The sequence below is a fragment of the Sinocyclocheilus anshuiensis genome, unplaced genomic scaffold, assembly GCF_001515605.1.
Source record: "Sinocyclocheilus anshuiensis isolate Anshui unplaced genomic scaffold, SAMN03320099.WGS_v1.1 scaffold70, whole genome shotgun sequence".
Classification (NCBI taxonomy): domain Eukaryota; kingdom Metazoa; phylum Chordata; class Actinopteri; order Cypriniformes; family Cyprinidae; genus Sinocyclocheilus; species Sinocyclocheilus anshuiensis.
The window spans coordinates 815,998-832,097 of NW_015542377.1; the positions used below are offsets into that span (position 1 = coordinate 815,998).

The 16,100-nt window shown below is 36.5% G+C and overlaps 1 protein-coding gene across 2 annotated transcripts in view; it reads right to left on the reverse strand.

The window, feature by feature from the left end:
* Positions 1-16,100, reverse strand: part of lrrc7 (leucine rich repeat containing 7) — a 124,728-nt gene that overhangs the window by 11,446 nt on the left and 97,182 nt on the right. For both annotated transcript variants that reach the window (XM_016491363.1, XM_016491362.1), the window contains exons 13-24: positions 14,324-14,453; positions 13,073-13,188; positions 12,443-12,512; positions 12,031-12,130; positions 11,826-11,950; positions 10,026-10,214; positions 9,458-9,580; positions 8,227-8,313; positions 6,025-6,136; positions 5,196-5,376; positions 1,975-3,682; positions 620-769 (exon numbers count right to left, since the gene is read on the reverse strand). In XM_016491363.1, the coding sequence (XP_016346849.1) occupies positions 620-769; positions 1,975-3,682; positions 5,196-5,376; positions 6,025-6,136; positions 8,227-8,313; positions 9,458-9,580; positions 10,026-10,214; positions 11,826-11,950; positions 12,031-12,130; positions 12,443-12,512; positions 13,073-13,188; positions 14,324-14,453 (3,091 nt within the window). The remainder of the gene's footprint in view (positions 1-619; positions 770-1,974; positions 3,683-5,195; positions 5,377-6,024; positions 6,137-8,226; positions 8,314-9,457; positions 9,581-10,025; positions 10,215-11,825; positions 11,951-12,030; positions 12,131-12,442; positions 12,513-13,072; positions 13,189-14,323; positions 14,454-16,100) is intronic.

Consider the following 16,100-nt stretch of genomic DNA (forward strand, 5'->3'; position numbering starts at 1 on the left):
TGCTGTCTATGGGAGGGTCAGAGAGCCCTCAGATTTCATCAAAAATATCTTAAATTGTGTTCCGAAGATAAATTAAGGTCTTACGGGTTTCGAACAACACGAGGGTGAGCAATTAATGACAACATTTTCATTTTTGGGTGAAATAACCCTTTAAGTATGATTGATTAAATTTGACATTTGGTTGTATTTTATAAAGATCAAGAAGGCCTTTCATAAATGTATCTCTGCTGTTGGTCACAGATAGTTTTGTTTCTGTGAGTTAAAGACAGAGGAAGACTGTAGTGCATAGACCAAACACAAAGACTGAGCACATGCAACAGAAAACACCTATATATGTTTAACATCACAGTGAGAGACAGTGTCTAGCCTGGAACTCAGAACAGGTGGTGTTTGATAAGTGTTAAACTGTGAAATGTGTTAGATGGTCTGCCTTATAGAAAGGCTATTATAGTATACATAAAAAAGAGCCAAAATTATTATATTACCACTGTTTTAGAAGTTAAAGCAGAAGCCACTCAAAAGAGAGAGATCTAAAAAAAGGTCTCCATAGGAGATGTTGTGTTCATATATGTTTTACTTCTTCATGCTGAAACTGGGGCTGAAGTTGCTTCATACTCACATTTGGTAGAGGTAGCCACTGAGTTGTTTGGTTTTCATGCTTTGTGTTATTGTAAAAGTTTATTGTCATGCTTCTGCTGGCATGCGGTGCAGCATAGCCTCCAGAGTACAGCATGCCAAAGTTTACTGTGTTGTGCTTAAGGACAGCGCTCTGATTGCAGGGAAACAACCACATGACATGAGTGAATGGGTGTGGCACACAGAAAGGTCAAAAGGCTGTGGCTGGGGATACACTGGACTGCACATTGCTGTAACAGAGTGAGTAAGCTTGACAAACAGAACAACAACAGTACGTCATTACTGCCCACGTGACACATTAGTGATCCACAGCGGTTACATTTACATAAAATAGCAGCAGTGTGGGACTAATTTCTGTGAACAATGAAGTATGCTGTAGTACTGTATTCCACTTACACAGAAACAAAGGCTCACCACCAATGGTGCATGTACATAACTGGGTAAATCTCAGGAAAGAAATTTCAGGGTTATATTCCACCCCAATAAAAAAAAAAAAAACATATTTTGCTGAAAGAATTTGAAGCCATTTGAGGATTTTTGGTATTGTGACGATTAATTTCAGGTCAATTAATTTTCCTTCATAATTATCATCACCGTAAAAGTGAGAAAAAAATCTCCTTACTTTAATGTGAAAAAAGTCATTATCATAAAGTGAAAAAAATTATAATTATATTATTATAATGTAAAAATAAATTTTGATTAAAATAAATATCGATTTTTTTTTTACTCTCAAATATAATGTTTTTGAGAAAGGGTAGAATTTGATTAAATTTGTATAAAATAATAAAATAAAAAAATGTAAAAAAAAAACACCTAAACCTTAGGCAGAATATAGTTTCCTTTTCTTTTCTTTTCTTTTCTTTTCTTTTCTTTTCTTTTCTTTTCTTTTCTTTTCTTTTCTTTTCTTTTCTTTTCTTTTGATTTTGGGGTGAAATATGTCCCAGACATTTCTTGATGGTTCACATGAGATTCACCTCACTGTTCATGAGTCTATTCACTAAAAAGCCTTAATTTAAGCTTTGTCTGTAATGTGTTATCCAAACATATTATATAAAACATTGAAGGATGTAGTCACTTAATAAGATAGTAAGATATACCTTGTTATAATAAAATCATATTAGTACATAATACAAAACTAAACTGAGAACATTGGTTATTGAGATCTCAACAATTATTAACAAATATATAATGACTTCATAAAGACAGAATAAACGAATGGTTTAAAAGAATTAAAAATTTTAAAAGAATTTATTTCTTGAAAATTCCCGAGAGGTTGTATAAAGTCCAAGCCAACAAACACTTACATAGAAGAACAAAAAGCAAAGCTTGCTTACTCACCCGGTCTAGCCTCTTGGCTTCTATGTGTCTAAGCAGCTGCTGTCTCCAATCTACTGGCATTTTGGAGGTCGGGTCCTCTTGTTTTTGAAGGACAGATCTCATCTTCATGTCTGCTTCAGGGCTCTTTTCAATGCATGTACTAAGATTGTAATCTGAAGGCAATTTCTCCAGCAGTGCAGCCATGGTGGGTCGGGCAGACACTGGCCTTGCCTGAGATGCCCCATATGTCTCTGTGCTGTAGCTCCGTGCAGACAGGGGGCGACGTTGTGTCAGACTCTTGGTGGGGTAACCCATGATTGGCTTTTTGGGTTCTTGATAAGACGAGTAATCTTCGTCATACCTACCATTCCTCTTGTGGAACTGGGTGTCAGTGATGGTAGACAAGCTGTTTTGTTGTTCCAGCATGCTCTGCTGGGGCCTGTTGTAGTGCTCTGCCAGCTGCAGCTCTTGGTTCTCAGCTAATCTTCGGAACAGCGCCATCTCTGTTGAACTTACCAGAGAGTCAGCGCGCCTCAGGAAGCCCGGCCTGGAGCGCTGAGGCTGGACTGAGAGCTGTGGATTGATGGCATCATCGGTGACTGCACTCTGAGCGAAAGAAAACATCTGTTCCACTGGTGGATAGCCTCGGTAGCCTCTCGGGCTCACAAGTTCCTTTGGCAATGTCTTCCCAGGTTGGTTTACATATTCAGGGGCATTGGGGAATGGTGGAGGAACTCTCCTCTCCGTTTTCATAACATCCATGGCTCCTTGTGGGTTGAAGCTTTGGTCAAAATGGTAAACTTTCTTTGGGATGGCAGGCTTCTGTTGCTGAGAGCTTTTCAAACCAAAGCCATCCAGATCATCGTCCAGCATTGGAACAGATTGGCTCCTTGACATGCTCTGTTCTAGAGGTACAGAGAAGTCTGCTCTATCAACACTTCCCTGGTTTTCTATGCTAGAACTGTAGCTGTCCAAGGGGATGCTGTAAACCTTGTATGACCCAGTATCGATTTCATCTATGCTCTGAGATTTCCTAAATTTCGCTTTTACCTCCTTCATCATTGGCGAAAGTCTCTCAGAACTCTTGCTAACAACCAAAGTGCCTATTTTGTTCGGTTCTTTTACACCCTGGACAAGCGAACAAATGTTGGGATGACCTCGTCCCGTCCCTGAGTCCGTAGAGTCCAGAAACCCCCAGGCTCCAGTTGAGGGAAAAGTGCCGCGTAGTTCTCCCATCTCCTGTTCGAAGTCCCTACGATCAGGATTGGGGCTGTTGGCTGGAGTAATTTCCAACTTGGAAGGGAAAGCTGTCCTGTCCTCGAATGGACTGGGAGTCCTCGTCCAGTTCTGCCAGGGGTTAGAGGCTGGAGGCACTTCAGTTTCAGGGGTGGTGCGAACAGTGTGGAAAGTGTGTTGCGACTGATCGAGCTCTAGAGGAACTCCCACAATGCGCTCTTGTCTCATGAGAGGCCGCCGGCCATGTGCCATTGAGGCACTTCGAGGCTTTGAGCCTAGCATGGGGTTTCCAGCACTGCTGCCCGGAGTGTCAAGAGGCGTCTCCTCTGCGACAAAACCCGTGTTATCATAGTGGGGGGTGTTGTTCCAGCTGTCGAAGGTATCGCTGAGTGGCCGCCTCTCACCTCGCTGCTGCAGCATGCTGGAGGGAGGTGTTTCCCTCTGGCTCAGAAGGGGCTTACTTTCAATGGGCTTCGGAAAAGACTGAGCCAGCCTGTTGATGTATTCAGACAAAATATTTTTTGATATTTTATCAGTGCACATAAAAAAGAAATGTGCAAACAAGAATATGGCCATGGACTGATATGACAAGCATATTCAATATCATAAAATTATAACTTAGACATAGGGTCAATGACATGCCACAGTTTCTGAATATATGAATTGATTCAAAAATGCATTAAATACAATTCATAAATGCAATGACTTGAATACACCACTTCTATGATTCTATGATGTTTTTAATTTTGGAATTACATTTTTTTGTTACTGACATAAAGTCAGAATATATATATATATATATATATATATGTGTGTGTGTGTGTGTGTGTATACAGTACACACACATTTTTTTGTTACAAAGTCAGATTTTTTTGCATTTAAAAAAACCCCACCAGGAACCCCTGAAGACCTTCATGTCAAGGTCAATAAGCCTTAATGTCAAAATATTAACTTTACATGCATACTTTACATGCAAAGCATTGCAATCTTAGTAACTGTCTAGTTCCTTGTTCATTCCTTCTTGGGACTCATTCTGCAACATTTGAGTACAGCCCAAATTTATTAGGCTGTCACTACCCCGACAGAACCTCATTGCTCTATATATTTTGCTTTATTTTAGTTGATGTTCACAAAATCTTTTTACTTGATGTCTTCATGTAATCTTGGGGATGAATTGTAAATTAAAATGTAATTTAACTGGGCCTACAACTCTCTTAATAAACCCCATATAGTCTAATTTATGTTTAAATTGAAAAGTCCTAAGAAAATATCGCTATGGTTGACTGAACTGCTATCCTCATCAAATAGATATTCAATGTTTATAGAATTTTGCCCATGTAATACTTCTGCAAGTTTATCAAAACTAATTTCTCAAAGAGCTCTTCTGAAGAACAGGCATTGGAAGGGGTGAAAATTTTTATTTTTTCTGCAGTACTAATATAATAAATCTTTACTGTGAGCAACAGAGAGGGATTTTCAGTTGCAGATGACAGCAAGAGCCATACTGCTGTGCGTGACTTGGAGTGAAAGAGAAATTGTGATGTGAGCAATAGAGACATTTTGAAAGAAACAAATGCCCAGATAAAGCTCACGTAGAATTGTCTTCAATTTTCTTGTTAATTAAAATGGAGAGAAATATGAAATTCAAAATGAAAACCTTCAATCTAATAAAAAAGCAAATACGGGACGCCGCCACAAAGGCACAGATTTGCAACCTATCTTACTACTAAAGTATTAAAAATATAAATGCAAACCTGTTAATAAAACAAAATATGCAACTGATAGGTTAAAACTTGCTTGAATATATTTGGATTATCAGCAGAGATGTTTATTTCAAGATGATTATTGCAAGAATATTACAGCGACACAAAGGCCAATTTTGGGCCACCCAAAAGTCAGTGAGCTGGATATGTAAACTGTTTGATCAACTGTCATGTCATATGAGTGCACAGATGGTCTATTAGTTCATATAAATGAATAGTGGCAGTGATTAAATTCTTGCCAACCTGTTAGTCCAGTGAGTCTGTGATGGCCCCTCTTTCCCAGATGTTTGCAGATTACTGACATTTCCAGGTGGGTTGGAGGAGCCAGATGATCCCTGGGAGGGTGAGTAGTCTGAATAAGTGGCAGATGATCCACTGTTGTTCAAACAATGCATTTTGTCTGGCTCAGACTCATCGGTGGACTCTGAATGCATTAAAAAAAGGTAATAGGTATAAAGGTATACAAGGTAAAATAGTTTATATGCATGAACAACAACAATTTTTGTCTAGAATAAACCCAAATTATTGTGCTTCTCTCAACAACACTGTTTCCCCAGTGCAATTACATAATGCATTTTCATAACAGATCAGTATTCTCAGAAGGATTTGAACTATAGTAATAAACATCAAAAGAGAAAGAGAATTTCTTGAAGAATGGAACTAACGTAAGATTTAGATGAATAATGTCAAAACTTAAACCTATAAAAATCCATTGTGAGTGTTGAAATGGAAGTCGCGACAAGTCTTTTCTTCTGTATTATGATGTACATCTGAGTGAAACATTATCAAAAAAAAAATTAAGGCAAGGACTTGATTTGATCTATTAGTTGTTGATTGGATGGAGACAGGTCTGAATGTGAGCTTGCAGCCAACTGTAAGGAGTTTTAGCAGACTATATAATTCTGGAATACGTCACCACTGAGACCGTTTCACTGAAAGATTGAGTTATGATATTTTTATTAAAAATGATGAGGTCAAAGAATTAATTGTTCTCAATAAGATCAACAACATGCATTTAAAAAAATAGATTTTATGCAGACTTTTACCTATCAGGCTTCTTCGTCTTACTAACCTTTTTTTTCCTTGCCCAGTAACACAACCTTTGGTTTGTACATTGGTGGCTCTACCAAAGTCGGCCTCATGTCAGAAATTCGGATATCATTAGGGGAGCCTCCCATGGAGTCCTGGAAACACAAGTGTCAAATTCGCAGTGAATTAATAATATAAAGAAATGAAGAAACACAAGGGCAGTGGGGTGTGGTTTTCCTGCAATCTTTCATTTAAATACCAAGATCGAGCAACACACATTTTATATACTAAAACTTATAAGGTAAAATCCAATTTAAGGTCACTAATAAATGTAAATCAAAATATATATTTTTTCACATGTCAACATCTATTGAAAACCAATTAACCAATTATATTGAAAACTGTTGCTAAACTAACTGCAAACAGTTTGGCTGTATGAAAATCTGTTTGCCTAATTGCATATTATATAAAACTCTATTAGGCAGGATCTTCTTTTAGTAAAACTAAGCCATTAAGACACACAGAATAAAGTTAAGTTAATGTTAAAAAAGGATCAGTAAGCTAAAACATGAAATACCTCTGCAAAGACACATTAATGCAGCTAGTATTTAGGTTCTGTAAAGCTTTTACAGTATATTGACAGTTTCATGATTCTAAAATGCAAACACGGGCCCAAAATTACCTCGAAGTTAAACAAAGCTGAAGCTGAGAAATATATTAGAAGTAACAGAGTGTGATCTCACACCTCAACATCAAGTTGAGATTCATCATTAGTAATATATACTGTTATGATTCACAGGCCTTGTCCTGGCTTGTCTGCTCAAATCCCCCAGGAGCTTCCAGCTCTCTCACAGCTGTCTATGGCAAAAGTCACACCTCTCAGACCTGACTGTACATCAGCAGGCTGGCTCACACAACCGGCAGCAGAGCAAGAGGGAAGTCATATCAGAAGATTCTCTCAGAACAGCCGCCTCTCCCCTTCTCTGCCTTCTGGTATCTTTTCACTCATCTTGTCTTTTTTCTTCATTGCTCCCTCACAACGGGTCAAAAGAAATGTGATTGTGTGAACTGATGCGGCAGGCTAAAGCTTTCATACTTCTATTAAATTAATTGTGAACAAAATTCAGCATGGGGGCCATTTGATGCATGATTTAATGTTCGAATGAACCAAAGATTTAAGGGAGCCCAATATTTGGAATAAAAGAGCTCTTATACACTACCTTTCAAAAATTGGATTCAGTAAGATTTTAAAATTATTTTTATTCAGAAAAGATACATTGACCAAAAGTGACAGTAAAGGACATTTATAATATTACAAAATATTTATATTTCAAATAAATGCTGTTGTTTTGAATCAAAGAATCCTGAAAAACAGTATCATTTCTTATTATTCTTAATAAGAAGAAATATTTTTCAGCACCAAATCAGCATATTAGAATGATTTCTGAAGGATCATGTGAGACTGAAGATTGAAGTAATGGCTGCTGGAAATTTAGCTGCGCCATCACAGGAAAAATGTGCATTTTAAAATATATTCAAATATATTATTTTATATTAAAATAGTATTTTCTTACTGTATTTTAGATTGAATAAATCTTTAGTGCGTTTGACTGTAAGAGACTCCTTTAAAAAAATTCCCCAACATAACAAAAAAATTGTTGTTTGCTTTTAAAAAACAACAAAATCTATTGAAAGTTTTTGTCACGTTTCCTCTAGAAATAAAGTTTTTTTTTTCACCCAGTCTGTGCTGCTGACTATATCTATAGTGAAAAGCATTGTGAGTAATTATAATTTTGATTTATTAATACTATTTTTTTCTTTTATAATATTTCTAATTTATTGTTTAATGTTTATTAATATATTTTAAATAAGAATACTTCTTTTAAATGTCATAGAGACAGCAATCTCTTGCTGTAATAACAAATGTAAATGACACTTCAAGGTTGGACAGTCTCCCTTTACCCTGGGTTTCGAGATAACTGAGAGACTATGACTAGAACTAGTGGGTCTCAGTTCCATCTAGCCCCCCTGTAATTCCAACACTGACGTTATGCTGGAAACGGATGGACTGGGAGTCACCAGATTTCACCTCTTTTTTTTTTTTTTTTTTTACTTCATTTAACAAATGTTTCACCCGCAATGGGGGTGTCTGAGAAAATGAATTGAATTTGCTTTGAAAGCAGTTGAAATGAGCCACCCCATATGTTCAGCTGATTTTCTGCTGTCTGGTCTCTCAGCCACTTACTATGAGGCAGAAACAGGAAGAGGAAGTAACGGCCAGGCTCGTATTCTCTGGCTGTTGAGGCTTGGGAACGACGCGATGTAAAGAAATCTAAGCAAAACAAACATACATACATATATACAAACAAACAAAAATGGATTCTCATGGTCTAGAAAGAAAAGAATGTGTAAGAAACATGAGGTTTATGGCACTGGTACTCCCAAGGTCCCGATAACCCTGATAATAATAAGAATATTTGTAGCTCCTCAGTTTGGCTGGGGGTCTCTGAGACCATGGGGGAAAGCAGTGTGAGGCCAAGCTGCAATGGACACAATACACCATGCACTTGTATGCTATTCTAAACAAAGTGTTACTGCAAGCATAGAAAAGCCTGGCATCAATGAATGGATTATGAATGTACTGTAGCTGTGTTTGCATAATTCCTTGTGATTTATTATAGTTTACTCAAATCATCTTAGCATTCCTGAATTCAGTTAATATTTTCATATAGGAACCTTAATGGATCCTCAGAGTGTTCTTGATATTTCACGCTGACCTTTATTTTTGTTTACTAAAAGATTTCCATCTGTATTCGGAGCAGTGCTACAGGATATAAAACTGAAGACTGAGCAAGAGTAAAAACACTGCAGGTCTAGATCTCGAGTAAATAAATAATTGTAGGATATTTTAAAGTGAGTTACTAAAAAATGAAGGATACTACAATGTTACTGTGACATTCACTACTAATTGCACCAGCTCTGCTCTAATATTCACAGGCAAAGTGAATATTAGAACTTGGATGTTATCCTGTGTCCTAAACAACACTGCAGCTCTGGTGGTTCGGAAGGGAGGTTGCTGGCTGTGAGAGATGAAACATTTGCACTGATCTTTGTGTATTTTATCTCCGCAGGTTCAACTAACCTTTAACAAACACTCTGAGCACTACTCGACACTCTACACATGCAACCGAACTGACTCAGACACAGATGATGCAAATACCAGGCCTTCAAAAACAAAGAAACTACTGCCTAAATTTCATTACACAGTCTCATCCTTCTCTTTCAAAATTATTGACTTTGTAAATCCCCTATGTGTTTTGTATCTACAATAATTTATCATTATAACTGCTATGAAAGGTTGAAGGGAGCTTAAAATAAGCTGCAATCTCAAGATATTGCTGTGCATAAATATTTTAAAAAGATAAAGGCATCTAGCATTTAAAAGAGAGATAATTAAAAGAGAAAACTCGTCATACTTCCGAGCTCTCAGTCAGATCCTCTTTGTCTTTGCGTTTTGGGATGTCAATGGCTGAGTTGAGGATGATGCCTTGATCAGACATCGGTGGTTTCGAAAAGTCTTTGACCTCTCGCTCTGTCACCTGCAAAAGAATGCCCACTAATCTACAAGTGTCTCATGATTCAATGACAAAATAAACTGTGACTCCAAAGTGATGGATATTTGAGTAATAAGCCACGAGAGGCTGTGCATTACAGTCATAGTTAATTTAACCCTGGATAACCAACATAACACAACTGTTTAATAAATAGTTCTTAATTTTTTATTAAAATATAATAAAGTATGATTTAATGATATTTATAATAATATAATAAAGTAATACAAAATATGTATAATAATATAATACATTAATAAAACATATAATAATATAATAAATTAATATAAAATTATCTCTAAATTTATAAATTATTATTATTATTATTATATGTGTTACAATTATTGTAATAAACATTAAAATGTATAAAAAAAAGACATTGATCTATGAACCCAGGTAGGCATTGTAATAAAATAAGACAAAGAAGCATTACCTCCTTAGGAGCAATGGGCCACTTGGGCTCATACTTGTCTTGGCTGTGGAGATCCATATTGGTCCCAGAAGAACATTTTTCAGTGTTGAGGGTGTGAGTGGTTTTACCAACCAGGTTCTGCACTGACTTCACCATGTTCTTTAGGTCTTCTGGGTAAGGGGTGGGATAGCGCTTCAAATTAATCTCAACCTGCAGATAGAGGGAAGATATGGAAGTTTTTTCCTAACAAAATTACAATGAAAATTCAAATGCCTAAAAGGATCAAATAACAAATCAAATTCTCAAAACAACTGCTCTAGGGCAGGTGCAACGCTTAGGTGCCACGGGATGCGCACTCCATTACGGATTAAAAGAAGGGAATAAAATATAAGGTACGGTGGCAAATAGGTAAATAAGTGTAGAATTGCACTGTTTGCTCTGTTTACTCATGCGCATGAATCGGAGTGTAAACAGTGAGAGATCTTTAGGCAGGTGAAAAGAGTTTGGTAAATGGTGAATATTGTGCTTTTGTGGCTCCCGCTGGTAACAGGACTCGCTGCATTTGGGGTATAAGTAAAGAAATTGTATATTGTATAAGGTGCCAAAACAATAGAAGGAGACCCAGATTGCACTGTATGTTTGTTCACACACATCTATCAGATTGTTCAGGTGGATGCTGCACACTGGTGGTGGATGAGGAGATACCCCCTGACAAATGCAACTATAATATGTGTTTATATTTGGACTATTTTAGATTAGCGGGACGCCAACCGCTGCGGAGTAGGCCAGTACTTGTGTGACTCATCATATACATACACAGAGTGAAGTAGCTCTGGCTTTACAAAAATTGCATATTGTACCTTTAAATTTGGCATGCCTAAAAAGCTTCAGGATCCTCATACCCATGTTTAAAATCCTCAACAGCTTCAAATGTGGCTCGCCCAATCAAAATTCAGAGTCTGATGAGGAGATACCCCCTGACAATGTAAAGCGCTTTGAGTGCCTAGAAAAGTGCTATATAAATGTAATGAATTATTATTATTATTATTCAGTTGTGGCAGGCCTTGGTGGCAGCTCCCCCTGCCACGCAAAGATTTCCCTCACTTGTGCTTGTCGCGTCTCAAAGCTCCGCCCACGCTACTTGATTGACACTTCTCATTTGCATTTGATTTATTATTTGCGATGTCCATTTGAGCATTTGATTCGCCTTTTTCGGTTTCCGTTTAAACATTTGATTTATAATTTGAGTATTTGATTTATCATTTGCAATGTCCGATTGAGCATTTGATTTGCCATTTGCGATGTTTGGTTTGAGCATTCGATTTATAATTTGAGCATCTGATTTACCATTTGCGAGGTCCATTTGAGCATTTGAGCACTGGATTATAGATTTAATTATGACAGGTTTATACTGGGTTGATAATGAAAATTAAATATCAAATACAAATGATTTTTTATTTGATTTTTGATACAGTTCCTGCTTCCCCCGTATTAGGAAATGAAATTGCATTTGACCATTTGATTTCTCATTTGAGAAGCCATTTTGAGAGTTTCATTTATTATTTGAGCATTTGATTTATCATTTTAATTTTATTAGGAAATAACTTCTATAGGAAGAGCATTTAGCCCATATGGCAAAGATATGACCTTTTCTGATGCTTAAAGTTTTTTTTTTTTTTTCATAAATCCCAGCTAACCAAACACAGCAGTGGCCCTGGTTACATCTGATATTAACATCTGTGATCAGATCACCAGAGATGGATGTTAATACCAGGTAAATACAGGGCCAAAAAGGTTCGCATTTTCAATTCTTAAAGGGACCTTCACTTTTCCTGAGTTGTCCTCTTCTTCCTTCTTGTCCTCAAACTCAAATGCCACTGTCATCCTCTGCTGTCTCTGTTCCTCCCAGAGAGTGGGATTAAAGCTGTCACTGTCAGACTGGTAATCTGCAGCATGGAAAACACATGTCCATCCAGTTTAAATCCAGTAAAATCAAAGAAAAGAGAAACGGTTTATTTATTCTTACCCTCATCGTGCCGGGGCTGCTGAGGAAACATGTAGTTGGTCAAGACTCTCTGTTTGGTCTCAGGGTGAGCCTCTGTTTGAAGGGGGATAAGGGCCTTGGACTGAATAACAAAAAGAATTGTTGTAAATACAACTATTCAATGACAGCACTGTGTTAAAGGGGTCATATGATGCGATTTCAAGTTTTCCTTTCTCTTTGGAGTGTTACAAGCTGATTGTGCATAGATAAGATCCCTGAAGTTGCAAAGACTAAAGTCTCAAAACCAAAGAGATATTCTTTATCAAAGTTAATGATCTTTAAAAAAGCATCATATGACCCCTTTAACTGTTCATGCAATGTGGTTAAAAAGTGGTCCAAATACTGTGTAGTTAAGACTTTGTACACAATTTAAAAAGGAGTTCCAGATAACAACCTGATTGTCAGATAACCAGAGTGCAGCAAGATCTTTCAATTTAGTGAAAGTGAAGGGAAGATTCTTTAACCTAAAACGGAACATAAACGATTAGTTCATGAGAATTTAGAAAGGCAAAACATGTATGGCAAAAGTCAAATGAGACTGTTGGAGAGAGTTATTTGGTGTAGTTAAAATGTTATGAAGACCTGTGGTGATTCTGTACACTTACTATACAGGTATACTAGATACTCTTAATGGCTATGCCGCGTTTAGTCTTGGTTAAGTTTAATTACTCTGCTTCCAGATAATCGCAGTCAGAGCATCGAAACTGTCCACACAGCTCATAAAGAGCTTTCTTAATTAACCTGTGGGAACGCCAGGCACTTTTCTGATGTCATGCCCCATTACTGTGCCATTATGGAAAATAATAAACAGCATCCTCACAGCTTTACACAAACCGATTGGGACTGTTCATCAAACCTATAAGATATTTGAAGAGGCACTTTCTAAACTTTAAGCAAATATCATCTAATCTTTTATTCATTAAACAATTTTGCAGATCATGTGTTGGTGTGAATGTTGACAAATGCGTGCACAGGGTGTAAAATGAAAGAAAAACAAAAACACTACAGGAACATCTGGTGTTACCTATTGTCACTTAGATTGAGAACACGTAGCTTTGTCATCTGTCCAATCTCATCAGGCAGAAACTCCAGTTTATTGGAGCGCAAGGACATGACTGTGACATTCTTGCAGTTTCCAATCTGCAGCACAGGACAGGATATGATAGCTCTGGTAAGGTGCAATTTTGTCAGCTTTTTTTTTTTGTTGAATATCAGCATTCTATCTTTCTCTCAGGTAAACTGACTCTTGTATTCTGTCAATACAGCAAGTGAAGGTCAGCAGGACATTACCATGCATTTGGTTTTACAGATTTAGGCTGTCCTGTATTCAGCCACTTGAGTGGATCTCAAAATGTGGTAGCAAAAATATATATATCCTGTATTATTTTATAGTTTATAGTTTAATAAAGTTTTGTGTGTTGCACAACAAACATTGTTACTTTTGGATTCTGGGCAGCCAATATACTACTCTTTGAAAGTTTGGGGTTAGTATTTTAGTATTTTTTTTTTAAAGAAAGTAATACTTTTCTCCCAGCACAGATGCATTACATTGATCAAAAGTGAGTAAAGTCATTTATAATGTTACAAAAGATTTCTATTTCAAATAAATGCTGTTCTTCAGTCATAGAATCCTGAAATAAATATGCCCATATATCATGGGTTCCACAAAAATATTAAGTAGCACAATTTTTTTTCAATGCTGAAAATAATAAGAAATGTTTCTTGAGCACCAAATCAACATATTAGAATGATTTCTGAAGGATCATGTGACACTGGAGTAATAGCTGCTGAAAATTTATCTTCTCATTAAAATTGTAATAATAGTTCACAATATTACTGTTTTTTGTTTTTGTTTTTATTAAATAAATGCAGCCTTCATGAGCATAAGGGACTTCTTTCAAAACCCCCAAACTTCTGAATGGCAGATTAAGTGTTAAACTATTTTTCTATCAATATAAAAGCTATTAAGATATGAAGGTTTTACATATTCATATCAAATCTATAAGACCCCAAAGTTTTAAAGGGTAGCTGAAAAAGTGGCTTTGTTGACAAGTAATTTCTGTGCCCTGTTAAAAAAAAAAATTGTTTTATTGTTGTAGACCAGCTTGAACATACCTAAATGTCCTTAAACTTGTTATTTAAACTGGCAACCAATGTAAACCAACTTTGCTGGTCTAGGATGTATTTTCAGAACAAAGAGAGGTAAATTATATAGAGAACGTGACTTTGATTTCCCTTATTAATTCTGTAGAAAGTGCATAACACTAAAACTCACCTCCCTGGGCAGCTCAGTCAAGAAGTTCTCATCGGCCGCAAATGTCCGAAGACTGTGCAGGTAGCCAACGGTGGGAGGCAGGGATTCCAGTTCATTACAGCTACAGTCAAACTCCTCTAAAAGTGATAAACTGGCAGATGTAAGAGAAAGCACGTGAGGAGTGTGCAGTTATGCAGGGTCGCTTAATCCCTTTTGATAGTTTATTGAAAACACTTCATGAGATGATAAGATAAATGTATACATCATGTGACGTCTCTTTAAAGGTCAGCAGATAAATAAATAATTGCCTCTACCATAGTGAATAACTCTTCTTTAAAAAAGTTTAGAGTGTAGGTTAAATTGCAGGCTTAACCAAAGTCTTAAAGGAATAGTTTGCTTATTTTTTTGCTCACCCTCATGTCATTCCAAGCCCATATGTTTTTCTTTTTGTACACTCATTTTCATATAATGAAAGTGAATGAAGGTACAGGCTGTCAAGCTTCAAAAAAGCATCATAAATGTAGTTCATAATAATCTTTGCACTATTTTCCAAGTCATCTAAAGCCATACGAAAGTTTTGTGTGAGGAACACACCTAAGCTGATTATTTACAGAAAAAATTTGCTCTAAAAGCATATATAGCGCCATCAGCATCAATGATAATTCCAGAGGAAGATAAATAAGTTTTCACAAGTAATCATACACTGTAAGAAAATAAAGAAATAAATAGAAACAGAAAAGATACTGGTAATTTTCTGCTAGGGCATTATCTGTTAAGTAGGGCTGCCCTCGATTAAAGATTTTTCTAGTTGACTAGTAGTCGTTCATTTTTAGCAATTAGTCGACTATTTGCATGTTTATATTAATAAACCATATAATTCATAATAATGAGCCTTTAATTGCCTATAGCCTATCAGTGCTCAAGCGCACACATAAAACTTGCAACAGCACACCGGCAGAAGTAATGATTATGAATGCGTCAGGGAAAAACAGCAAGAAGACTGCCTTAATATTATTCAATGATAAACTAGTGTTTTCTGTATTTTCGGCTGCAGTGATGAAGTCAACGACACTGACTCATCATCTCCACAGAGAATGTGCATGTTTCATACGGATTACATAATCTGAAATTATTTGTTTTCCATTTGAATTGGTTAATTTAAAAGTAGACATTTCACTTTCTATAGCTATATTTTTTATGTCTGTGAAGCAAGCACAGAGCTTCAGCTAATTTTTTTGACATGCTCAAGTTCACAGAGACCTAGATGGCAAAAAGCACACACTTCATTATTTTACAAAAGCACAACATTTTGTTGTTATTGTGAGTGCACACACAAAAAAGTAAACCTTTTACAAATTCGAAAGATGTATTACTCCATATGAGCAAAAATGACAGAGTATTTTAAGTTAAATGCAAATGATCACACTGGCTCCTAGTTAACTGTCATGCAGTGAGCGCGCTACTATTAGCTTCCACACTCCGCACAAACACTTGTAATGCACAACACACTTGTAAACACTCTGCACAGTACACTTGTAAAACCATGTAATGTTGCTAATGTTGTTTTTTTCTGCGACTAAGCGACTAATATAATTTTGATCGACTAAGCCTCTTCTGGTCGACTAACGGTTAGTCGACTATTAGGGGGCAACCCTACTGTTAAAGGGGTCATATGATGCGATTTCAAGTTTTCCTTTCTCTTTGGAGTGTTACTAGCTGTTCGTGCATAGATAAGATCCCTGAAGTTGCAAAGACTAAAGTCTCAAAACCAAAGAGATATTCTTTATCAAAGTTAAGA